This window comes from Apaloderma vittatum, unplaced genomic scaffold, assembly GCF_000703405.1.
Source record: "Apaloderma vittatum isolate BGI_N311 unplaced genomic scaffold, ASM70340v1 scaffold33472, whole genome shotgun sequence".
In the NCBI taxonomy this organism is placed as follows: Eukaryota; Metazoa; Chordata; class Aves; order Trogoniformes; family Trogonidae; genus Apaloderma; species Apaloderma vittatum.
Window position 1 is genome coordinate 35,133 of NW_009704695.1, and position 27,089 is coordinate 62,221.

At 45.8% G+C, this 27,089-nt stretch overlaps 1 protein-coding gene across 1 annotated transcript; it reads left to right on the top strand.

The window, feature by feature from the left end:
* LOC104270709 (chromosome unknown open reading frame, human C9orf171) lies at positions 1–25,289 on the top strand (the record flags this gene model as incomplete). The annotated part of the gene is made up of 6 exons (XM_009865141.1): positions 1–154; positions 719–947; positions 13,187–13,289; positions 13,748–13,753; positions 15,552–15,647; positions 25,221–25,289. Coding segments are annotated over 6 exons (657 nt in total), but the record flags the coding sequence as incomplete, so codon positions are not given.
* Positions 25,290–27,089: the final 1,800 nt, after the last annotated feature.

Sequence of the window (27,089 nt, forward strand, 5' to 3'; positions counted from 1 at the left end):
GGAGCTTTAGCTTATCAGGAAAGATCTTTACACTTTAACCTAATTCTTCTGCAGGCAGAAGTGGGGAAGCCCCAGAGAAACTGCTACAACCTGCCAGGCTTTGGTTTTTCATATGGACTGTACATCCACGGGACAGATGGAGGAGTCCGTGAAGGTATGACAATGCCACTAAAATATAGACCTGCAAGGAAGGCCAGTCCTAATGCTAATAGGGACTGTACTCTTCTTCCCAGTGCTCTTCAACATCCCTCATCAAGCTGGAGATGAACTAACATATTCACCCACTTTCATTAATATCACCTGAATTGCTTAGTGATTAGCAAAGTTTCTTTATCATATTGGAAACTTTTATAGGATAATACAGAGCCCAGAGAGGCATATAGCACCTGCAAAGGGGAGTACATGTGGCCACATCCATAACTTCGTTAGAGCTCCTCCTTTGTGCTCTCATGGACAATTTCTGTGTAAAATCAGATTTGCTGAACAAGCCAGAATGGAGGATGAGAAAACATCCAATTCAAATGGGAGACGTCCCCATATGCAATACAGTGGGATGAGATACAAAGTTCACTACATAGCAAAGCCATGGCAAAACACACACAAGCCACACAAAACCCTTGTGCATGAGGCACAGACATCAGCCTGCCTTCCCAAATAGGAGTTACCAGAGATGCCTGATCTTCTTCTCTTTGCCTCTCTCGTTTCCTTCCATCTCCAGCAATAGGCCACTGGAACACAGTAAAGCCCAGGACTCCTTCAGCTCCGATCATGCCCCGAGACTTCATCACCATGAACCGTGGTGCTCTGAAGGCTGGTTATACCACAGCGCGTGAATATAATTTGTACTACAAGGCCAAGGACATTCGGTGCAAAAAAGAAGAATACATTTCCTTCAAGAGATGTTCTCCTAAAGCACCTGCAGACTTGACTTACGGCAGCCCACCACGGTAAGGGGGAAGACTTGGGGCCCTTCTTGGAATGAGATTATCCTTTCCTATCCTCACATCTACATCTCCCCAACAGGTCAGCTAGCACAGTCCCCACAATAGAAGTGTCCTGAACCTAGATTTGCTACTACTGAGTCACAGCATCACTTCCACATCTGATTGCACCTGTGTGTCCAATAATCAACTACCTAAATCTGTTCTACACACCACTACACATCTCCATTTCACCTATGGACCTAAGGGCTTGGAACCTCTTCAAAATATGTTCCAATCCTTTAACTTAAAGGAACATGAAGAGTTGTAAGCCAGAACAGCTTCTCCCACTTGTTTGTTCACTGCCCTGCGTTAGGATGAAACTAGTAGAACAACAGGATAGAGAAAAAGCAGCTTTTCACTGCTCTCTTCTGCTTTCTTGGGCTCCCTCCCAAGGGCTGGAGCGGAGCTGGTACTTGCTGCTTTGGCAGCATCTTCTCTAGAAAGGCGTAAGCCCACCTGTTCATCCCTTGCAATGCAGCAGGATGTTTAAGGCTTCACATCGAGTTAGGAGTTTTTGTATCACACTTTCAAAAGATTTTTACAAAGCATCCAGCGTAGGTGAGCCCTGACTGAAGTTCAAACAGGTACAGCATTGAGATGTGACTGGTTTAACTGTCCCCCGCAAATAACAGCTCCCAACTGCCTGCTGTGCTGCTTTCTCATGGGGGATTGTGCAACAGGGAGCCTGCAAGGGAGAACATTGGCACCTTAGACCAACTTGTAGGTCCTTCCAATGCCTGTCCTCTCCAGAAGAGCACAGGGAGGCTGAAAAAACACAACAGTCTGGAAAAGCCAGTGAAAGTGCAGTACAAACAAGTGCTCAAAGCATCTGAAAGGATTTTCTTGCTCCGTGCAGAGCTGGACCAGACATTAGGTTTCATTTTAAGAGCTGGATAATAATCACTACCAGGAAAACAACAGCTACAAATTCTGGAGAAAAGACATGATGAACGGCACCGTGTATTTTACATGATAGTAAATGGGCTTTGCATATGCAAATTGAATGGATTTTAAAATGGTATTTAATGACAATTTTCGTAGCAGACATTAACATTAATTGCATCAAAATGAAAATGTAGCATTAGCTTGCTGTTAGCTGCAAATGTCCCAGCTATAAAGCTTTATCTTTATCAGTATCAGCCCTCACCAATGTGACAGGGCTGCTCTGCAAATTGCAGGCAAAAGGGCTTTTATGTTGCAAAAGTATCCCCCAATGTAGACCAAAATCAACATCAATTTTGCTTTATTTCTTCATAAACGGAGGTTAAATGGCTGCCTGTAAGAAGTCTAGGCACGTTTCAAAAGTTTTAAGGAAAATCTGCAGACCCCACAACACCAGAAGTAGTGGGAAAGGGCTTTTAATTTAAAGTTATTATTGTACAACTTGCCTGCTCCTTAATAACTACCTTCTATGCAGACTGATTGTACTTATCCCTTTACTTTAAAAGCACATTATAGACAAAATCAAATTACTGGGATTACCAAGGAGTTGTTACAGCCATTTTGGTAAAAGTAGGAATTTAACATGCTTTTCCATGACTGCCAAGTTAAAGAAAGCAGCTTTGGTGAGCATTCCCACACCCAAGCCTGTCCCTAGTCACAGCTGACCAGATCCAGAAAGATCTGCCCTGTTAAAAGTGACATTGTTATCAACAGATTTAAGTTGCTTCTGCTTTCAGACTCTAAGCACTGTATATGAGTGCGTTCTTAGCGCTGCTCTTGGCAAGGTACTCACAACTAAGATGCATGCTTCTCTGAAGGAAGAACAGTGGCTTGCAGTCTTTTTCCCTCACTCCAAGCACTTACTTGCCTTTAGAATTGTCCACTTAAATAAGCATCTCAGGTGTAGCAAAGTTTTTCAACAGGAACAGAGCCTGCATGTCATTCCCTAGCCTAAGGCACAGCACAGACCACACAGCTGAGAAGGCCAGAGAGCAAAGATGCCTTCCCATTGCACTGGAAGTGGCTGGAGCCACTCTGCTTTGTGATAGTGATGCTCTGGGACAATCCCCAGAATGCAAACTCTCCTAGTCTGCACCCACAGCCCTGTTGCAGCTCTTCTGCACAGCTGGAGTTGCAGCCCAGAGGCTGGGCTGCCTCCCTGGGAACAGCAGCACATGGGGTCATAAGATCCAAACAGCAACTCAGCAGCTGTCACAGGAATGTGTTTGTGATCTTTCAGCTGTCAGTGGGTAAGGTGCAGGGGGCTTCTCCAGCCCTGGCAGCATCTCTCTATTTCTCAGGCCCTGGGCTGTGCTGCTGAAGGCTCCATCTCCTAAAGACACCCAGGTCAGCAGTTCTCCTCGGGCTCACAAGTACAACCTCTCCTGGACAATCCCAAACAAAAATGAACACAAGTGCTGTGGTTGCTGTTAGTGCCTTATTAATCATGCCCTGGCCCTGCTGTTTCCTCTAGCACGGCAGATCGCTTACGCCTCTGCTTTCCATTCATGGTGGACGTGTGCTGCACGGAGCATTTCACAAGCAGTATCAGACACTGGAGTGAGATTTCTGAAGCTTTGAGGCCTTTCCTGGGATATTTACCTTCAAAGGTCACCCATACCTCTCTGTTAATTCCCCATGGGCATCTTCCAGTGGAGAGAAGCATCTCTGCTTTTTTGCTGATTCCCCCCCGTTCTCTCCCTCCCTTTTCCCAGAGAAATGTTTGCTACGAATCATGTGGCCAGCTTTGTTGTGAGAGTCATAAAAAGGACATTTTTCATCTCTCTTTTTTCCTGCTCTCACTCCCTTCTCTCTCTCAGCATCAGACAGAGATTTATTCCCTCCCTGATGCCTGTGGCATTTGGAGCTGGGAGGGGTCAGGGGAGGCACTGATGGGACGATAATAGATAATACAGTGGTTCCCCAGGGTCTTGTCCAGCTCCGTAGCCGATCCATCAGCAGGCAGCGCTCGTGCCAAGGTCAGCGGTAACGAGGATGTGGTAGGGTCCCAGCCTCCCCCATGGGGCATCCTCCAGTCAGGCTCCCCCAGTTCATGCTCTGGCTTCTGAGCTCTACAAGAGCTGCCTTGTGCAAGCCACAATTTGCAAGATAGCACGTGTCCACCAAATGCAGGCGCTGGGGTAATGACCACATTAGTGTGTATGCACGCTCAACTTCACCTGCCCCAGCCCTCATCCCCACTGCGAACACATCTACAGGTTTTCTTTCAAGGAAAATGCCCATCATCGGCAATACCTCCCCTCCAGAAGCTAAAACCTTCCCCCCCATCCCTGTGCTTTGTACGTGACGTATTACATAGCTGCAAGATGTCTGTGCATTGGGGTTTGCTGTCCTCCTGCACCCAAGTCCTAGGTCCCTTCAGTTAAAATAACCCCACGACACAGTGCATTCAACTCCTGTACTCTTTGTGAAATGACTATATTTTGCAAGAGGAAAGACGCAGGGCGCTGGGTGGGCTGGATTTTGATAATACTGTCAATCTAAAGACATGGAGGGTCTGTGAAAACCTCCAGGATCTTCACTGGTGTCAATACAGCTTGTTATTCAAGGTACATTTGGAAAAGCCAACAGATGCACAGAACCTCATTTTCTGATTGAAGTTCACCATGCACTGAAATTAGCAGACATTAAATAGTCATTTTTGGGACCAGAAGTAAGCAGAAAGATATTGATGCTGTCTACAGCTAGATTTTGATTTGCACAAGGTCACACGAGGAGTTTGCAGCCAAAACGCACCAGCCCACAGTTGGTACCCCAAGCACAACTTTTCTCCCCAGGAGTGAGCAGTACAGTGCAGCCTCAGCATGAACACACTGTCCAGCATTTCCAGGGCTGCTTTTAGAGAAAAGCTTTCATTTGCCTCCTAGTAGTGTAAGTTTTCTAATTCTAAATACTACGTCCCAGAACATATTCCTGGCCACAAGGACTGCACAGACGTGTCATTCTACACCTGTACCTCCTTCAAACCCTGTATGGCCATAACCCTGCCTCCAACGTGCTGCCATCCACTTGGCAGTTGGCCTGTAGGTTGGGCTGACCTTGGGTGTGCTGGCAGGATTTCCCTGGCACTCTGTCATCCCCACATCTCCTGCCAGGTCCCCCCCTACTGTCTTGCCTTTGCTTCCACCATCCCTTTCCTGAATTTTTCATCCCATTTTCCTTCTAACTTCATCTCCTCCTACCATTCCACCTCCCATGCTCTAAAACTGGTCTCAATCCTTTGGCAGCTGTTTTCACCATATTCTTTATTCTTGCAGTAAACTCGCCTCTCTAAGGCATTTGGTCACCACAATCTCTCCTCTTCAGATTGTTACAATTGGCCAAGGGCATCAGTTATCCAGTACCTCCTTTTTGCTTTGTATCATTTGCAATTGTCCTAACGCTCTGTTGACAATTGTCTCACTGGCCTCTAGCAGCTCAGCTGTTACCTTGGCTATCCCTGCAGCTCGCTGGCTTTACCGGCTGCTCTGTCCTTAACTTTCACCTTCCTCGAGAAGGAAGGTTTCAAGGCTTATGCTTCTGCTTCGCAAGTGGCCTTTCCACCCAAAGCCTGTCACATTTGCAAACAACCAGAACAAAGTTTAGAAAGCTGCCCAAAAAGTGCTGCAGTATTTTCCGCATTTCTTTGGCTCGCAGAATGCACTGGTAGGTTTATTACTGAGACACCTAAAGAACGTTTGAGGTCATTAATATTTGCACTGGGAAAAAAAAAAAAAGCTAATTTAACTATAGACCAGCTGGAAAGATAAGCCAAAGAAACAACAGTGAAGAGAAGAGGGTGTTCCTGGAAAGAACCCGCCAGGAAAAGCTGGACAGGCGAGAAAGATGAATATTGCAGCAAGCCCACATCCAATCCATGATCACTGGAAACCAAACAAATAGTGTAAAGTCACAAAAATCCAGAAGATTGGGGCAAACAAAAGTTTTGGGGGAAAAAAAACTCTGAGCACTGACAAAACAAACTGTAAAAATGTAGCATAGTGACTGGAATCACTGTCAGACTGAAGGCACCAGAAAAATGAAGCCAAGTTAAAAAAATACAGGGCTCTTATCAGTTCAGATAATTGCATATCCTATCCAGTTCCACAGTGAAAGGCACTTTGTGTATCTGCCACCATTCTCACATCACTAAGATAAGAATTTCTATTTCAAGAATAATTTTTTTTTCAACTGGAGACATTCCAGACTGGGTACGTGCTTCTATGTTAGCTATCACAGAGCTCCCAGCCACAATCTGCCTGGATTGTGCTGCCCTTTGACTGGATGGCTGCAGCATCTGTTTGGGCAGAAAGATCTGTAATCCCTCCTCGCCCCAAAAAAAAAAATTAAAAAAAAATCCTGAGTGCACTGTGAAGACACAGGTTCTACTTCAGTGTAGTTATTTACTGCAGTTGTGGAAGTTTCTGACTACTTCTGACAGCTTAAAATAAAATAAACAGCCAAGTCATGGTTTGGCATAAGGTTCAGGTCCTGAACATGAGCCACAGAGCTGGGAAAAAAAAAGATCTAAAGGACAGAGGTTTAGATCCCTTATTACCAATTGCATTACACTGAGTAGGAAAGTAATGTACTCTCACACAGACTGGCTGTTATCCATGGGCTTATCTCCATTAATTACAGCTGGCTGAAAGATTTCTCCCAAAACTTTTACCATCTAAAACTACTTCTTGCCACAAGTGGACTTTTTCCCTTGCAAACTCCTGCTTTTGCAATCTGTACAATGAAAATGTGGGTCAGGGGGAAATAACCACAGAAACCTTTTTGTGAAAGCAAAGCTTTTCAGCCCTCATTTGACATCTTCTCCTTTCAAACAAAGTAATGTTCCCACCCAGCCAGGGATTCAAGCATGGGATGGAGGTCAAGGGGAAGACCTTTCTCTTTGATTTGTTTTGCTCACTGTTGTAGGGTTTTTTCTTGTGTTTTTTTTTTTTTTTTAATGATCAGGTTGTTTTTGCATTTGTTGATGGCTGCAGGCTGAACACTGTTCACTCTCAGCCATGGATTGAGAGCTCCAAGCAGAATAGCTCTGTCCCATAACCACATCCCACCTGATTTTCTCAGAGGGTAACAGCATATTTACAGTAGACAAATGGGTTGAAGATGGTTCTAAATAATCTTCAATTAAGTCAGCAAAAAGGTGTCTCCAACAAAAAAAAAAAATCAATGCACAAATTTCAGTTTGTGAAGCCAGCTATTTAACGGTGAGAACTGACTTGGTATCATCACTGCAAGACACATGTTTCCACGTGTGCATTTAGGACTGTTGCAAGTATCTCACTCTTGGCCTGGGAGGGAATAGTAAAGCAAATTGGTGCTCTTGTAACCATGTGTACTCCTAAGTACAGCTATGAGTATCTGATAAATCTTTTAAAGTGCATGTTTACAATGGATTTTATTCTTTTTACTGTTCTATACATACGAGCCCTCTGAGCAAAATAACAGATCCTCTGACACTTAGAAGAAACCACTGCCTCATTGGCTGCCCACAGTGAAATAATTTTTATTGTTATTTCCTCATCCAAATTACAAGGATTGTAAAAAAACCTCCAGAAATTCAGAGTAATCAGTGCTTTGATGGCACAGAACCTGCAGCTGCTGCATGGGTGGAAGACCCACTATTTCAACTGAGTTTTGCTGGCCCAAAGACTGGAAAAAAAAAAAAATTGGTCCCTGAGTGTTTTCTACCGATTTTTCTCTCGTTATTTTCTTCAGTGGTTAACAGAAAGGGAGGACAAGTGGAGATTATTTAAAAATGATCTTTAAGACCCCTCCATGGGTTTATTGCCAGGACCTATTTAGAGGGCCATAAAGCTGTAAGGGGCCTATAACTTTACCATATAGTCCATGAGCTTAGGAAAATGAAGCGTCTTTACATTCATGCCCTTCTTGTTTTGCCACATCTCGCTCTCCTTACAAACACACCCACACCCAAGTGTGCAGGGACTGCCCGAGCCGCTAATTGAATTCACTCTCGTGAAAGCGTTAACAAATTGTAAGTGACCTTTTATACAAATTTCAAAGTCAAGAATGCACCACTAACTGCACATCCCTCTTCTGCCATTCACTGTTATGCAAAACCCACAAACAATTAAAAGAAATAAGGAAGAGCCCAGCGGCCCTCTTTCCTAATTAGCTGCAGGAGGCAATGCTTGGGAGTGTGGCTAAGTGCTTCAATTACCTCGGCCCTCCTCGCTGCCCTTGTTAGAAGAGACAGGTCCACCGGCCAAAGGGGAACAATTAAGGCAAGGCAGAGCCAGGCAGTTTGCAGGGGGAAGCTGGGGCTGTGCCGGCTCTCACACAAGGGCCAGAGCTGTAATCATACCCCAGATAAAAAACAGAGACAAATTAACAGTAGATAGATTGCTAGGCTGGCTCGTCAGTAATGAGGGAGGAAAGGAGACAATATAGCAGTACAAGGGAACCGCAGTCGGAATGTTCCTGGGCTACCAGCCCCGTTTCAGGGCTGCAGGACCCCAGCGATAATGCCTTACTGATGCCTGCCTTGGCCCTGAGCAGAATCACAGAGCCCAGCTTGTGCTTTATTTGCTGAAGATACTCTGTGCTGGCTGCCCTGAGCAGCCCCACACTCCAGAGATGCTGGAGACCAAACTGGTTCCCAGTAAGAAACCAGTCTGAGCCAGTGGGAGCTGGTTCAGCTGATCCAGCCTTGAGCCAGGGGAAGATCTCCATGTGGACACTGCTACCACAGGACAAACCCTTCCCATCATGACAAGAAAGGAATACAAATGTGGTCCCTCCTGCAGCCATCTACCCCATGGTATGAAAAGCCCAAAGGCAAATCCTGGCTGTGCAGCAAAAGCACATCAGCTTGAATGAAAGGACACCAGCATAAACCCTTCAAAAACCTCGTAACCTTTCAAGAAAGGGTTAAAGTGTCATCATAGGCAGTGGTATTGCAACACAGTTTTAATATCACAGCTGTAAAAGGATTCAATTATATGATTTATCTGTTGCATAAGCACCCATGCAGGGCCAGATCCTGCTGCCACTAAGCTGCCGTGAAAATCAGAGCTGTGGTTTTGGCACAGCCCAAACATCTGCACAGCTGCCGGGGAGTCGATGCCTGTGCGAGTGTCCTGCGCTCACCCCCACAGCCCATCCTGGCCAGCAGCAGGAAGAACACACGGGCTGGAGAGCTATCCAGAAAATCCAAAGACTGAAGTTTGTGCTAAAATATTTACAAGCCCCTATGCTTTTGAATTATACAAGAAAAAGACAATCACAAGTCAAGTTTTCACCCTTTTACAACACAGCTTAGCAGTGAAATTGATTGCACCTTTTAAGCTCATATAAGCCCCCTTCCTGAGCAAAGTCCTTTGTATCCACTTTTGCCAAGTACCTTTTTTTTCAGTTGATATATAAAGCTTTGAAAATAAGTTTGAGGAGAGACTGACAACCTTGAAACCTCAAGAGCAGCATGGCATTGACAGATGCCGCTCCCTGAGCCGAGTATTATAGATAGATTTTAATTTCATTTTAACAAAATAGCTGTCTCCACTGGAAGAAGCATCAAGAGCTAAATGAGGACCCATCTTGAGCTGAATCACGTTGAACAGACCTCGGCACTGTCATTGATTTTCTGGGAAGAAAAAAAAACGCCTCTGGCTACTAAACCAAATTAGTAGTCACTGATGACCAATTATTTTGCCCCACTGTGAACGGAGAGGCGTACTAAAATTCCAGTTTGTCAGACCCAAGGCTCCCTTCTCAAACACCTTTCAACAAGCGTGTACCAAGAGTCCCTCAGATGGTTCCGACGCCTTCCTGTTTTCGGCAACTTCTCCTTCTCCAAAGTTTTAATGAGCTGCTGCTCTGAGGATGGCCTGCCTGAAAGGGAGCCCTTCCCAGCTCAGTGGAGCACTATTTGGCATGGCACAAATCACAGCTGTCAGAATTTATACACACATACACAAAAAAGTGTCAGCCTAATGTTTGCAAATTATAATTACCATTTCTCTTGCATGTCCCTGGTGCCTTCATTTTAGATAAATCCCAGCTCCGAGGTATCAGCTGCAAAGCACTGAAAGCTCATATTGAATAGAATAGATTTAACTAGTTTGTAGCTCATTTAAGGCCTACACTGGTTTATTTTAATATTGTTAATACTTTATTATACTTTTTAACATTGTTTTCACAGTAAAAGAGCCTCTTAGGAGGCTGCAGCTTCTCTTCCAGGAGATTTCTGGCAGCCTAGCGTACCACATTGAATAACTGAGTTAGCAGGCGCTTGTCATTTCAGTTGAAAATAGGTCTGTACCCTGACTCTTGAAACTAAATTAGAGAGAGAGTCTATTAAAGAGACAGGAGCTGTTTCAGGGATAATAGTTTTGAAAATGTGCACAAATAAACTTTAAAATATTTAGGAAATGTCAACATAAGAAGTGGCTCCAACTATTTGACTATAAAAGGTAGCAGATGACTATTTTTTTCCACAATTATAAATAATTTGTTACATTCTATCATCAGAACTTCTTTTCCTTTCCTTTCTGTGGCAGGGTGGTTGTGCCAAAACAAGGAGATCTGAGTTACTCTGAACGAGATATATTTTAATCCACAATAAGCATTTTCAGCGGATGCTTCCTCTACTCTCCTCACAGCATCCACAGACAACACCAAAATCCTCCCAGTTCAGAGGAGTGACATCTGGGCAGGGTGACAGAACACACAAGCCATTCATTCCTGTCCTTAAGTAACACTAAGGTGAGAGGATGTTTTCCCAAAGGCCAGCTGCAAATGAGAAATACTGTCACGCTGCCAAGTGGCACCGATACCGGGGCCAAAATTCCCCATCCACTCCAGCATTTGACCTACAAAGAAAAAGCCGCCTCACTCAAATTTCTCTAGTAACCTTAGTCAAAGAAGCGTGTTACCTGAAATCCCTTGCTCTTCCCCACTTCCTCAGTATTTCTCTCAAAGGAGGCAGGAAAAGCCAGATGAAGCCTCACGTCCTACAGCCCCACCAGAGCGTAACTAAGCCCACAAGTCATTCCCACTGATTTCAGAGAGGCAGTTCATGCGTGCATCATTCCAGGCATGATTCTATACTTTGCTGGATCAGGACTTAAATGCGATTAATCACACGGCAGGGAAGGATCTCTGAAGAGCATCAACCCAAATGCGTCCTTTCAAGCATTTACTTACAAGCCAGCTGTGGACTAATCAGTCACCAACTGGCTGGTCCACTGGAGATGGTAAAAGTCACCTCCATATAGATGTGAAAACACATTCAGCTACCACAAAAATCAATAATCAAACGCTACGCACAAAGGCTTGGTGTTTTCCTGCATCTCTCCTTGCTATTCCCGCACACCAGGAAAACTTCTGCCTTGGAGGGCAAAGGAACAGGCAAGAAAACATGTCTACATGCAAGGCTCACTGTGTGGTTGTGCCAGGAATACCAAAATGTACATCATCCAATGAGACTGTAGACCCACTTGGACAATAAGACACTTGACCACGTTTGCCACGTCTTTTACCCTTTGTAAATATTTTCCCCAGTTCTGCTCAGTACAAAACGCCAAACTGGAAGGGAAGGAGGGGAAAGAAAAGTGGATGACAAAGGGTCAGCATCACCTTTGGCACTGGGTGTCTCCAGATAAGTCTGGAGCAGCGCAGCTGATTTGTAAGCAAAGCCTTGAAAAGCCCTGCAGCATGTGATCTATGAAGCAGGAGGTCTGCAGAAGGATGTCTCCTCTGATATGAATGCCCCCTTGGGATGTATATTGCTGGATTGCACATCTAGTATCATTAGAAAACACGACCATAGATTAGGCTGTTTTGAAGCATGTGGTGTGCAATAATTAAGTAATAAAAGTCACCACAGGGGTGAAAGAACAAGAAACAGAAGAGCTTCTATTTGCATACATGCTGCTGGTGCCCTCCTTGATCATCAGAGATTCTCTAGACTGCTAAAACCTGGCTGCTACCAATTTTGGGACCATTCCTGCCAAAAGTCACAAAGCACCAGCTCGCTCTGTGGTACAGGGGCACTTTCTGCAGAGAACTACCTTCTGCTGGAGCTGGTGGCCCAGAAGCAGCCCAGCAGTTAGCCCAAGTCCCCAGTGTCACACAGCTGGTCCAGACAGGCATGAAAAACACAGCCTTTCTGTTACAGGAGCTGCAGCTGAAGGCACTGTGAGCTATAGTCATTGGTTCCTGAGCAGATGGGAAAAGACCCTCCCCAGAAGCTGTGCAAAGACAAGGACCAATACAACTTGAGGTCCGAGTCCTTCATCCCCTTCAAGTGTTTGCTTCGGGGGAAAAAGAATAGCAGCAGGACCACAGCAATAAGCACTATGCTGTCCTCAAAGCAAGAAGCCTGCTGCTGCCACTTGCCAGGTCTGCTTCCCATGGAGGCTAATGAAGTTAAAGTATCCTCACTCACTAGGAGCAAGGCTCAACAATTTCAGGGTGCAGCTCTGCCATGAGCTGGCCAGGTGAATGCCAGCTCAGAGGAGCTGAACAGGACACTGGCCAACAAGCAGCCGTCTTTTACTGCAGCCGTCTTTTGCTGTTTTTCTAGAACCATGGTCATCTGCAGCTCCTCTCTGCTGCTGGCTCCTCCTGGCCAGGATGTTCCCTGATACCCTGTTTCAAGGAGCAAATACATCTGGTTGGTGCAGCTGAGGCAGTAGACCAGGGCTCAGCATTTCAGCTCCCCTTTCTGCTGCAGACACCTGACCATCTGCATTGAGTCCATTTTTATTGCTTTTTACGTTGCTTAGGACAGCACTCACTTCTCTCACACAATCCATCATTGCATCTGCTTGTGGCTTTCTGGTATGCCACAGAAGTGACATTTCAACAACAAAAGCAGTATTATTTTAGCAAAACACACTTTGTACCCGGTAGTTCTTCCCAAGCAGCTACCATGGCTGTGTCAGTCTGGTGCTCCTTGGTCCTTCCAGCACACACCAGGGCTTGAACAGAGGTGATAATATGGGCCCTATAAAAGGTAGTGCAAAGCTAGAAATTGTGCCTGTTTGGGGGAATGAACTAGCACAGTCCTGCTACAGGTGATCACAAACATGCAAGCTGTGGTGTATTAACTGCAAATTGACATGGTTGTGAATCTTTCTTGAGGAAGATACAGCCTTTCCCAGTGTGAGGGTTTAATCGTGTTCTCACCAGTCACACCTTCCAGGAGCAGAATAGCGTGGGGGCTTAAAGAAAGGTATTAACCCTGGAGATTATATTATTGTCTTTTCAATGTTTTTCAGGCCTTCCACTCCCTTTTTTGACCTCCTTCAGCACAAATACAAGGAGCTGTGGATGGAGCATCAGAGAGCCCTGACAATGGCCCTGCGAACGCAGAAGAAAAAGGTGGTAACAGTTCAGCAGTGCTTTCCCTTGCTGGGCACAGCACTGCTGCTGGGCATAAGCCGCCTGCTGTCCTACCCCATGAGGGATTAACTTCTCCCAGCTGTAGGGATGCCTCTCAGCTGGAAAAACATCCTCCCTGATGACTAGAAGGCTGGTGAAGCCTAGCAAAGATGAGCTGCTTCCCAGCCAAGGGGCCTGGCTTCAGCTAGAGCATGTTCTGTGGGAATGAACACCAAATACGCAAATCACAATGTGTGTGCATGACAGTCCTCTAGAGACAAAGGGGAAGGTGTGTTTTTTAAAGTTTTTTTTGCACCTGAAGATATGCACAGGAGCTGAGTGAGCTCTGCCAGGCAGCAGTGCTTTGGCTAAGGCCTTTCAAAGGATTAGAGGTGCTTTTTTCTGCAGACACCTTTCTAGCTATCATCAAGCATCTGTCTGCATCGACATGCCTCTAGTCACGGGTTGCCCAGCTAAAATCCTGGAAGCTCTGGGCTTTTTGGCATCGCCACAATAGTAAAATGCCTGGCTGCAACAAAGAATTAAAGTTTTAAATTATATCTTTGGTATGTATGTCATCCTCATGCCAAAAGCCCTGCACACTGTCCTTTGCACAGCACCAGCTCTGCTCAGGTTACCTGTGACAGTGAACAAAACAACAGAATAGCCAAAAAACGTTCAGCACCAGTCCTGACCCTGGCGTGGTGTGGTTGATGCCAGCGCTCTCAGCAGTTGTCAGCATGTGACGCTGTGCTGTTAAACACACCAGTATTGTAATAACATTTAAAAGCAGCCAATGACTGTTTTATTAGTTAATGGCTCAAAGAAGAGTCGAGTTAATATGGTAATGACCAATTTCAATGGGCTTACTGCCATCACAAACTATGCTTTATAGTTGAAGTGCAAGAACAGAGTGTTCTTAATTAGCAGCTACTTTATGAATCCACAAGCCTAGGATGTTGGAAAGTGCATCCCCACCTTATCTATTAATGACTGATGTTTTTAATCACCAAATTTTCTCCATCGAGTTTCCAAAACCTGCAGCCAGCAATTACTGCGCTAAGCAACACAAACCTAGACCACAGAGCAGGCAAATTCCCCATGGTTTCACACAGTGGCCAAAACATTGACCAGTGTCAAGGGTTAGGACAGGGCCAGCCACTAGATGAATGACAGACGCTCCCTATTAACCCTTCTTCCTTCCCAAAGGAGACTTACAAATTAGAAAAGTAAAACAGCTTTAATGAAACAATAATAATAATAATACTAAGCAAATAATTAGGATAATGAAATATATACAAAACCAATAACAAAACTCCCCTGACATATCACCACTGATGCTGCAGGGCAGGCACTGGGAAGTCCCAGGCTGGACTCAGCAGCAGACAGGAACTGGATTCAGGAATTCACAAATTGGGAAGAACAGCTGGAGACCTCCCCAGACATCAGCCATTGAAGAAGAGGGCTTAATCCTTGTGATTCCTCAGCTTTACACTGAATACAGTGTATATGGAATGGTCAGGTTTAGTTCATTTGTCCAAAGGTGTGACCTTTCACTTTCTTGCAACCTTTTTACTTTACAGCACCCCTCCATGGGGCACAAGATTTATCAGTGACCTTGGTGTCTATAGGACTAAATATAAGGAAGAGCCTTTCTGCTTCAGACACCAGTCCTGGTAGCACCTCTAAACATCAGGCATTACCACTTTTACTACCGGACATTGTCTGCAGAAACATGCTGTTAACTTCAGATAGCAGTCTCTTAGAATAGACTTAGCTGGAAAAATAAAATCACTGAACAAAATTGGTTCTGGTTTAGCTCAAACAGGCCCACCAGGTACCTGCACTGGGTTGTGCTGGGACTATCAAGCACTGCAAGCTGCAATTAATCAGGAGAGAAACACACACTGGACAGCAGGAAACCCTTCACAGTGGGGGTGCTGGAAGTGATCTTCCCAGCTAGTGATGAGCCCTCACCCTAGCTCAGAGCACAGGGCTTCCTGCAGGCAGCGGTCATCTCACTGGGATGTCCCATAACGCAGACGCTTGGAGAGCTGGCAGCTGCTCAGGTGTTTCTCATCATTATGTTTTAAATATCAGTATTAGCTGCGTGGACAGAAACAACTACCTGGATAAAGCACTTGTGATCACCAAGTGACTTTTAGTCTTGTTCATTCCAGTTTTATTACATTGCATGGTACCAACCTGATGTGTACAGCTGTGCTGCCATTTCAGCCCATTCTTGCTTACCTTTGGTTACAGAAAGAAAAAGTGCGTGAAACTCGCACCACAATGCTGCGAAAACAGCCACCACCTGAAAAGGAGGAGTCCTTCTGGCACCTGCCCCACTTCGAGAAGGTATGGAGCACTTGAGTGAAGTCAGGGACACTTCTAACCTTGTCCTCATGCCCTGATTAACAGCCTTAGCACACAATGAAGGTAGACGTGAGACTCTTGGAGCTCCCTGAGACCCAAGCCCTAAAACGGTCCCAACACTGGAAGTGTTCAAACATCAGCCCCCTTTAGACTTCAGGGTGGGACATTTTCTGCAGCTATAAGCCCTGGAAGAGAGGCAGCAGTCACCCAAGTAAAGGCTTAATGACTTATTTTCTAACTTGTACGCCCTTTCATGAGCTTCTCAAGATGAGAAGGATCTTTTTATATCTCTTGTTAGTACTGGGATGGCCTTTGTTCTCTGCCGGTATTTCCACAACTGCCTTGCACAAGCAGGACAGTCACACCTGCATTTTGGTAGCCTGCCGTTTTATCAGCTCTCACAACTAACTCAAACCACACCAGATGTTTCAAGATGCATTTTCACCCCAAGAATAAGAGCTTTCCAGCAAGCCTGCACTCTTGATACCTGCCTAAACTACCTGATTGACAATATTCACCCTGAGACTGAGCAAAGATCTAGCCAGGTTACAGGTGTGCATGACACTTACTTTAATTGATCCAAATAAGAGCCAAGGTGAAGATTTCTTGTTCTAGCAGTGGGATCTGAACATCTCCCTGAATTCATCTGTGCATCCTGCTGTGCTCTGGGGTACTTGTTTGTGGTGTAAATTTCAGGGAAACTTCAAGTGAAGAGCTAGGGGGCATTTTAGGAAGGGAAAAGATCTGCACAAGTGGAATGGAAAGGAGATACCAGAAAATCTGAAAGCACTGAAACTCTGCAGGGAGTTGACACGGCCAGAATCATATCTGGCATTGATAGATAACCCTGCAAAGAGCATCTCAGCCCTCTGCCCCAGCCCTTGATCTGATGGTTTGGGGTTTTTTAGGGTTTTGTTGTTTGGTTTTTTTCCGTTCTGTTGATTTCTAACCACAGTTTAAACCAACGAAGAAGCCTTGTGACTTCCTGAAGCTAATTTACTTGTACAAGTCGGAGAGTTTTGACCAAGAAAGGTGTTTTGCACCACCTTGATGTATTCCTCTTACATCCTGTCTAAGACTGTCCGATTAGCATATGTCAGTAATCATTTATCCTCGCTGCCTGTCAGCACAGAGCTGCTGCTGCGGATAGTGTCAGGGAAAGAACATGACCGATCGCTGTTAAACAGATTGTGTAAGTCACACGAGATACTGGGGCAAGCCTCCTCTTTAGAACTCCTCTCACCCCAGACCTTTCTATCACTATTCATTTTTCAGCCTGTGTTTTCCTCCATGCTCTCCCTTTTGTTTCATCCATGTCTGTGGTTGGGTTCTTCCCCCAGCTGCAGATCTCAAACTCCCAAGTCTTTTTTTACTCCCTGCCTTTCTCCTTCCTCTCCTCCTCCCTTCCTTCCCAGGAACAGCCTCTAGGGGAGGAGGGACAGCTCATTTTGCACAGCTTCTGTAGATTTTCTGTACTCCTCCTTTCTCATTACGTTAATCAGGAAGGTTTGCCTTTCCCCAGCTGCGGATCTAACAGGCATGGCCCACAACTTGGACTGGAAAATTCATTACTCTGTTGAGTTTCAGTGCGTGGGTTCTTCCAAGGAAGAATAAGTTCCCTTCAATATGCATTAATGTTTACTCAGTTAAAAGCAGTAACAACCCAGAGAAAGCTGATGGTTCTCAAAGATATTTGGGAGCCTCCAACTGTGCTTTGACTATCTCAGAAAATCTGTTTTGTACATAAGTAGTGGTGGAATGGTCTTGAAAGACAAACTGGCCTAACCCTTCAACAAACTCAGGGACTCCAGGAGTCTCTCTACCAATCCCTCCTTTGCAAGGGTGACAAGAAAGCAGTGGTCCAAAGAAGTGAGGGAATTTGTTCTTATGGTGTTTATGTCCTCATGAAACCTTTCTCATGCTCTTCCATGATGGTGGATAACTACTTTATGGCCTTTTTAAGACTCAGTGGCCTGGGAACACCAGCCTTTAGCACTGACCACTGTAAGCAGTTTACCAAAATACTGTCTTTAATGTATATAACACACTCATCCTACTGCACAAAAAGCAGTATGAAAAGCAACCACAAGAACAGCACTTTACAGAAAGCTTCTTAGCAGACTCCATTCTCCTTTTTATTTCCTGCCAGCCTTAAGTGACATTGTCATAGAATCATAGAATAGTTTCAGCTGGAAGAGACTTTTAAGATCATTGAGTCCAGCCTGGATTCTGGCTGTTACACAAGATGATCATGACTTGCAAACAACTTCAAAGTCTAGGCAAGAATGTTCAGAGACTCCATTTCCCTGACCACAGCCCCATTTTGGACTATTTTCCCATGTGACCTGGGCTAGTGCAGGGGTGTGACCAGTCCTCAAGCCACTCATCCTTCTTGTCATTCAGTCACCCCTGATATTTGCCACCATGCCTTTCAGTCTGGCCTGCTCTGGGCCTGGAGTGAGCAAGGCACAGCACCTGCCTACAGAGATGGTGGTAACTCAAAGCAAGAGGCAGCAGGAAGAAGAGGTTTTGCTCCTCTAGACCCATAAAAATCAGCAAGGAAGATTCTTCTGTTCCCATCCTGACCCCTTACAAAGAGGTGTAGAAACTGAGTGTGGATGTTACTAACGGCTCTTAAATTGGACTTTCCATTCAGTCCCTACAAGACTATCTCCTGGCACCCAGCTACAAGTTGCAGAGGAAGTGGAAGAAAAGAAAACAAAGGAGCTTTGCCCTCCCCACTAATTGCCTCTGCTTGCTCCCTGCACTTCCAGGGCTGCATGACATTACACAGTCATTCAGTCAGTAAAGTATAGACAAATTGACTATATTTTCATTCGGATTTAGGTTTCAGCTCGACTGCTTTAGAATAATGGTCCACGCTATTAAACTAACCGGGTGATTTACAGGCTCTCCCACACCGGGTGATCTGATCACTTCTGCTCCCCGTCTCGCTCTGGAGGACCGACCTGGCATGTGGTCTCCTGGGCCCTCCAGCTCACTGAGACAAACGGATCGCAGGGAGCCAGTCAGGTCCTGACCAGCAGTTCATTAGGGGATGTTGCTGAATTGGAGTATTGGGGCTTTTCATTTTGTTTTGTTTTTTACCAAAACAAACAAAAGTTAACTCCTTATTCACCTCAGTAAGATCCTTCTACTGGTCTCCTCTTCCTCAGCCATTCCCCAAGACAGATGTTCTCTGCCTTGCTCTGCCTGCAGTGACATGACTCCTGGGCTCAGCTTTTGCCAACATGGCTGGGACTGTGCATGAAGACTTCATTTATTTGTAGATGTGGGACTACATTCCTTGGGGACTGCACCCCAGGTACTCAGCATGGACATAAATACTCCTCCCCACCATGCTAATGGGACATCACTCATCGCTACCATCATGCTGGCCCAGGCAGGGTGGCATCCCTAGTGTCAACGAAACTCTGCAAGGGATGTTGCTGGCAAAACACAGCATCCCCACAGCCTTGCCTGGGCTAGCTCGGGGTGAGGCTCCAGCTACCTCCATCTGAATATTTGCCAAAATCCAAACAGTTAAGTCAATGCTGGCCACTCTGCAATAGATTTCCAGGGCTCGGTCAAGTCAGTCCAGAAGGATTCAGGTAGCAACACCTCTCACAGCAGCAGGGCAGGACAGAATTCACTCACGTGTCGAAACATCTCCGTGCATCACATGTCACTGACACGCGCCAAGGTTTTTCCTTTGCTTGTTAGAGAATTCCAACTTGCACAGACATCCAAGGTGGCTTTCCAGGGAGAACAGTCTTGTTTACTTGACCAAAGAGGGGGAGGAAAGAAAATGCAGCAACTTTGGACAACACTTTTGTCAACACGCGCTGCCTTCCCGAGCAGATGAAACGAGTTGCACTCGATGCGCGATATGAATAAGCGATAAGCAATTGACGAGCAAGTGTTCGGGTACCTTGGCAAAAGACTTAATTTGCAACCTGGCACAAAATCAAAGGCTCTGTCAACGGCTGAGCGGCTCTCCCGCATATGCCTTGCGTTACCTGGGAAAGCTCTGTCAGGTAAATTTCCACTGAAAGTAATTAGAGGAATCCCCACTGTATAAACTTTGCAGCAAAATTCTGGGCTCCAGAATTTGATTCTCACCAGGGATCTGATACCTGCTCACAGCCTGATCCTTCATCAGAATTAACAGTGAGCTTTAACGCATACACACAAAAATGTTCCACATTTTTTTTTAATGCCTTACCTCTATTTTTGTCTAAAGAGCTGAACTGACAAGCACAGCTCATGTAATCTTGCAACTGTTGTCTTGTCAGAAAAGCCATAGACTCTGCTTAAATAACCTAGGCTTGATGCACACAGCACACGGTGGGCTGGATTTTGAGATGCAGCATTTATCCACGCAGGTTTGAGGGCAGCAAACCTTCCTGGAGTTGGAATGTTATAAAACCTGTGTCCTGGGGCCTACATAGTGCTTAAAAAATAAAGCAAGGAGCTCAAGATCGTCTTGTCATCATGGTACAAGGTCAAACCTCCCTTCAGAAGGGAAAAAAAAACGAAAACAAAACAGTGTCACCTGATAGCTCTTCAGTACTATGAATTGGTGGGTCCCAGCTCTGCAGAGACAATCCAAAGCAGCACCACTGGCCTTCAGTGATGACCTGCCTCCAACATGCACTACACAAGAAGAAAATACAACACTCTGCAGGGTTCCAAATGGGCAGCACATGCCCAGCTACCCTGAGTATGATCCCTGCATACCTCCACTGGGACCCCAGCAGAGATAGCACCTCCTACACCGCGGCCATTCTGTGACTAAATGCAGGCTCCAGACCCCAGTCACCATCACTACTCTTTTTAAAAAAAAGATTCTGCAGGTTTTCTTGTTTTGCCTCATAGCTGAAGCTTCTAGCAATGCAATTGCTCAAACCACAGCAAAGCATTTCCACAGTCCAGCCTTTCCCAGTACCCTTGGTGTGTGCCCTGGACACTCAGCCTCTCCACCACGCTAATGCTGCCCTCTGCCATGCTCAGCTGTTCCTTATGTCTCCCTCAGAGACATGGTAACCCATCATTTCTCTGCCATCTTTGTTACTCTCCAGCATCTCCTACTTGATGTAAGAAAACAGCACCCGTCCCTGGGCAGCCTTGCAGCCTGGACCATCTCCAGGGCAGGCTCCACCTTCATCCAAGATCTGGCACCCAAAGGCAGCACAAGAAACTGTTGGCAACCAATTCCTACTGCTGATGTGGAGATATTCACCCATGAAGGAATAGATGTGGGATGCTTGCAGCCTCATGGCTCACAGTAGAGTAAAACCACACATGCCACGTTGGGTTACAGATGAACACCTGCCATTGCTTTCAGTACTAACTAATGTTACACACACAAATCTACCAAAATGCTTTTTAAATGGACTTGGGGTTTCATTTATGGACTTACTCTGCCTACTGCAGAGATGCTATTTACCAACAGACAACTTAGTTTGAAGTAAAACTCTTGCTTGGCATGAAAAGGGTCAGGATTCAAATCTCAGAAACACACAAGGTCAGTGTGAAAGCTTCCAGCACTGGTCTGACCCCAGGACATCTGCCAAGGGGGGCACACACAAGGTTACAGCTCCAGTGGGTTAATTCTCTTTTACTCACCCCTTTGCCCAGACCAAGCAACCAGTGAACTCCAACAGACATCCATGGCCCTTATTTTCAGGAAGCAAGGAAAAAAAACAACCCAAATCTCTGCAGGCCATTAAAAATAGCAGCCAAAAATTGCTGAGCATGTTTTGAAACCTTCCTGGGTTTGAAGCAAATAAGGATCATTTAGCCCAGACTCCCTTGTCCTGCATTTCCCTATGTTCTTAGAATTAAAAAGGTGAAGAGAGAAAAATCAAGTCCATTCATTAAACCGGTTAAGTGCGCTACTGTCAGGAAAAGCCACAGTATTTGTAACCCTAATAATCCAACACACACCTCTGAGCACAGCTCATCTTGGACAGAATAACGTCTATTTTAAAAGTACCTGCCTCTCTCTAACTTGTCATGGCATTTGTTGACAACCCTATTGAAAGCCGCTCTAGATGCAGCTGTGAAGGATCTTTCAGCACCTCTTTCTCTTTCCTAGACAGTTTTTGAAAGGGAGGGGAGAGAGAGGGGGGGGAAAAAATAATAATAAAAAAAAGCCATCAATACAGGGGGAAAAAGGCATCAGCCAACATCAGCTGATGAAGCGCCTCACCTGGGCCCCCAGCACACCGCCTCCAATTAAATCAAAATGGTTTGTTTTTAATGGTCTTTTACACTGACAAGTGGGCTATCATTCCAGGCCTAGAGAGCTGTCAGGGAGCCGAGGCAAATCCTCCGTTGATAATGCCCAATGCTTCCAATTAGGAGCCGAGGCCGCTCCTGGCGCACTAACGATTCCCCAGCCTCCCCCAAGGCCCCTTCGGCGCTGGCTGTTTCGTCTTCCCTCTTCCTCCGCCGCAAATTACTGACACAAAACGGAGGCGCCCCGGTGCCTCCTCACCACGCCGGGCCCCGGCCCTGTTGGATTTAATGAGGCGATGGAAGTTTTTGCGGATCTTTCGCTAAATTCTTTTCTTGTTTGACAGCTGCTTGAGTGTTGACCTTATAAAAGATTTAGTGTTTCTCATTATTTTCTGTCAAGCTTTACAAGTGATAGCTTCACGGAAATCATTTGCATCTCGATGCGCGCGTGGTTTTTGTCTGCACAGGGATGCTCAACGCGGCGTGCATCGGTGTGTACACCCTACCCCAATCCATATTGTGCATTTTATTCCCTCCTCCCCCCCGAAAAAAAAAAAATCTACAGACATGGCACTGCTATTTTGTGTTTGGGAAAAAAAAACAAAAAACAAAAAACAAACAACACATGCAAAACAAACAGACCTAGGATTTGTTAGACTCCTGTAAATAAGGGAGGTTTTGAAAAAGGAATAGAGATCAGTTTCCCATAAAGAGAGCTCAAGAAAGTGTTTTGTCACCCGCTAAAAGGATTCAATCAAATGGATGATGGAAAAACTAGGCTGAGTCTAGGGGCGGCTTTGTTGTTAAAGTGAAAAATCATACAAGGCTGGGAAGCTGCCTTTGAGCAGAGGGGCAGAGCCAGGCAAGGGCTGGGAGAGGAACAGGTACAGCCAGGTCTCCCTGCAGCCAAGCATGAAACCTTCCAGGACAGGAGGAGAGCCTGATGCTGCTTCTTTCTCGGCTCAGCCCTTTTCACGGATTCTTTCTGAACACCTACAAATCATCATAAACCATTTAATCCGGCTATATTAATTTAAGCTTCCCACCAGAAGGTAAGCTTAACGCCCACCCAAGGGTGCTCACATTATCCAGCAGCTACAAAACACACCCCAACACCACCAGCACCCACAAAACCCTGGCTGGTCTCTGGGGTTTGTGCTCTGCTGCTGTTGGGGAGCTCTGCCTTCCCTGCAGCAGCTTAGCCTCTCTGTAGCTGGCATGCAATTTATTATCCTCTATTAACATACCCGCTTCTGCTTGCAACATGCGTGTGGTTGTACTAATGCTTGATAAGTGATCATTTAAGAGTTCTCTGGTTTAAAACATTATCAGAACTGAGAAACCCAAATGAAAATACCACCTCTAACACCTCCCACCCCCCAATACATATTTAAGTTTTAGAAGTGCTAAGTTTTGAAGGTTTTTTACTGCCCCTCAAAGTCTTTGAAGCAAGCACTGACATTACAAGACCCCAGCTGCAGGTGTTAATTTGTCAGTAACAAGCGCAATCAACAACAGTAAAACATTGTTTCTAATCAACAGCTGAAAACCTTTACAGCTCCATCATCCCTTGCAGAACACCACCAAGCTTGTGCCTACAAACTATATTCCTGTCCTGTTACAGCCAATGCTTAAAATCCACAATTCAGACAAAATCCTGGCATAAGAGCTCATAAGCACATCAGAGTAATGGTAAAGATCATCAGCTGTCTCTAGGGGAAGTACCTTTGGGTTCATCATTTAAAATATGAATTAGAAGAATCAGAGATGAGGATTCATCACTGGCATTGACTTCACAACACCAATCTCTGTCATAAGACCTTTGACCCAAGGACGCTCTTGTCTTGACTCTAATTACTGGCCCTCATTTGGAGGAGGTTTCTCATTTTTTAAAAAACAGCACTTGTCCCCTGTCCTACACCTGGTGCTTCCCACTTACTCATGCTGAGGGCAGAAGCTGGCATCCCTCAACTTTGTCAAGGTCCGCTAATTTTAATTACTGCCAGTTGCGAGTCTGTGGCATTTCTCACCTGCGAGCTCTGTACCAAGACTGAAGTGAATGAAATGCTACTTCCTCTCCTGCAGCTCCAACCCAATCCCAGGCAAAAATTTCCCTCTGCCCAGTTCCCAGTGCCAGTGGGCAGGGAGCATGATGGGGAAGGCAGAAGCACATTCAAAAGAAGCAGCTCAGATGCCCTTATGTGCAAGTACCAGATTTTTCTAACAATCCCAGCTGTGAGGGAAAAACTCCTGCATCTTTAATGGGAGTTGGCCCAGCTGAGGATTGTCCCTGCCAGCTCCCAGGGGCTGCCCACGGACTTCAGCAGCACTTGGCTCTGTCTCTCTCACCTTTCCCTCCTGAAGAGGAGTTATATCACTGCTGCTACTTGTGAGAAAGCAAAAACACCCAGAAACGACTGTCTGAAGTTAGGCACTCAAATGCATATTTAAGTATCTGAGCACCTTCCTCCAAAGAGGGAGAACAGCTAAATACGCTTTGTTTGTCTTGATTAATGAGATCACTAGAAAGCTTTTCAGGGCAAAGACTGCTGTGTATTTTCACATATGCAAAGCCTGACATCCAGCCAGCCTGAGCAGGGTGGGGGAAGTGGGAGCAGCTCAGCACATCCACACAAGGCAGAGAGATACAGCACAGGGAATTGCATTGGGGCAAGTAAAGCCCCTGCCCCCCCAAGGTAAACACACTCCATACATGAAGACACACACACCTCCCTCAGTAACTCTGCATCTACTCTATGCTTGATGCATGTGGCTGTGTGTAAGTCCCACTGCTCACCCCAGGGCCCTGGGACCCTTCTCCCACAGATTACTTCCCCTTGGTTTATTTGTCATTCACCTCTTCCCTGTCTTGAAGGTGATTTTCCGGGAAAGGCTGCTTGTATGTTTGTTGGGCAGGTCATGCAAAAGTCCCAGACCCTGACAGCGGCTTCCCTGGGAGCTCTGAGCCCATCCTGGCCCCTTCAGCACACAAGTTCTGTGTTGTAGAAAACGAGTTAAATGTATTTCAGGGTCCACGTTAGGGCATGCCAGCACTTGAAAACGTCAGACAACCACACACTAGGACTACAGGATCCTGTTACTAAAGCAGAATAAAAATCTCCTGAAGTCAATCAGAAAATTAGACCTCATTTTAAACAGATGAGGTGTTTAACTAGAGCAAGTCCCCCCCAAAAAAACCAAACACAAACCCCGTTGTACTAACCTGCAGTCTCTTCCCTGTTTGTGCTACGACCTATTTTCTTTGACCAGCTGCTCGCTGTAACCAATTGCCTGTCTCTCTTTTTGTTATAGGTTGGGCCTCATCTCAGTACTTTTCCAGACTGTGATGCTCGTAAAAAGGCATTCAGTGCCTCCCATTGAGAAGTGCCAGTGAGACATGGTCCCTTTCCCCAGAGCATCCACACAACGAGGACCACAACACTGTGCTGGGCACCACGGCCCTTGGATCCAGCGATAGTCATAGGCAATAGCTTTTCTTCTTTGGTTTTAAAAAGCTATGCTAACAGAATTATAGCCAAATAAATACAAAAGGAATGATTCTGCCTCAGCCTGTCCATTGCTTCACTAGATGCATAGCACATTAGTCTGATCACAATTCTCCTTGTGCTCAAGGTAACAGCACTTGCACCAGGAACAGGGCAGTACCTGCCAGTACAGCCCCAGAGAGAAAGAGGGACAGCTTCCGTCACTGTCTCCTATCAACAGATATGTTAAATGCAGATATCTCTGTCAATACCAAGTCTATAATATCTCATAATCCCTAAGCCGTTCTCATTTCTTTGACAAATAAGCTTTCCATCACTGCCTGATTCAGCAAAGCCCTTGCCTGTGTGAAGGCATCCAAACACCTGCCTTGAGCTCTCTGCCAAATTGAGGTCTCACCGCAGAACTATGCCTTCACCTGAAGATGGCTCCAGCCAATTCCACACTTATCCTCGAATTGCTGCTGGTGCCTGATGTCCCTCAGGGCGGAGCCTCTCCATGCAGTTACTGAACAAATTCAAACTTCGCCAACACCAACTCAGCATCACAGCACTCTAACTCCAGCTTGATCACCAACAGGTGACAGCAGAGGCTCAGGTTCCAACATGTTTAAAATTCATCTCCTCCCAATGGTGTATTTCACCTTAAGAAAGTCCCACTTCATAATAACTGTGATTACTTTAGCTGTGCATCTCCAAGATAGCTAGAGGAACAATTAATTACTCCTATGTAGTCTGCTTCTCTGCTATTATAGCTCAGATTGTACCAGATAATATTTAAATCTGATGCTAGCATTCAGTTTTCATATTCATATTGATAAAGACACAAGAACAAAGTAAACTGTAGAAGCAGTTTTTCTTACCCCTTCTAGGACAAGAAAGGCTCCACATCAGCTGCTCTGACATTTCCCACATCCCCTCTTTAGGGACAGCTTGTGCCTCAACCTGCCCTTTATATAAGGAATCAGCTGTAGCAACTCCACCCTGCCCGCACCTGAGGTGAGGGAAGAAGGAAATTGTCTGCTCCACACTGGGGAAACCCTGGTGTGTGTTTTCCTCTTTCTGGTACGGGCCTCTAAATAACACGCATCTAAAACAATAACTAGGAGGACAAAAAAAGGGTTTGCCATGCTGGCAGGAGTGGATTATAAACAGAAACCTTTCCGCCTCCCTAGGGAGGGAAGAAGTAGGATCTTAAACGACTTGTCTTGCTAAAAATAACACTGCTTATGAATGTGTGAGAAACCCAGGCACGAGGTTTGTCCTGCTGCCTGGCAGGAGCCACGTCCACCTCTAGGTCCAGCCACAGCACCTGTGTCTGCCTGCAGCAGCTGCTCAGGAGTTTGGGGTGTGCATGGGGAAAGAAGCCTCTCCAGTGACTCCTGCGTCGCTGGAAAAGGTCTGGGAAACACGTGCGCTGTGAACCAAGCCCACGCAGACCTGCTGGTTTGAGCAAAGAGACCAGAAACCCAAAAAGCAACAGCCGAGTCAAACGAAGTGCGTTGGGATTGGGGAGGAGGCACCGCCCAGTGGGGCTTGTAGCCGACAAACCTGCCCCGCTGCGCCCCGAAATCCTGGGTAGGGTCGTGCCTCAAATGGCCCGAGCCTTATAGCTCGGCCAGGCTGTCCCCCCACCACACAAGATGCCACCTCGGGCTCGTCGCCACCGCAGTCCCCG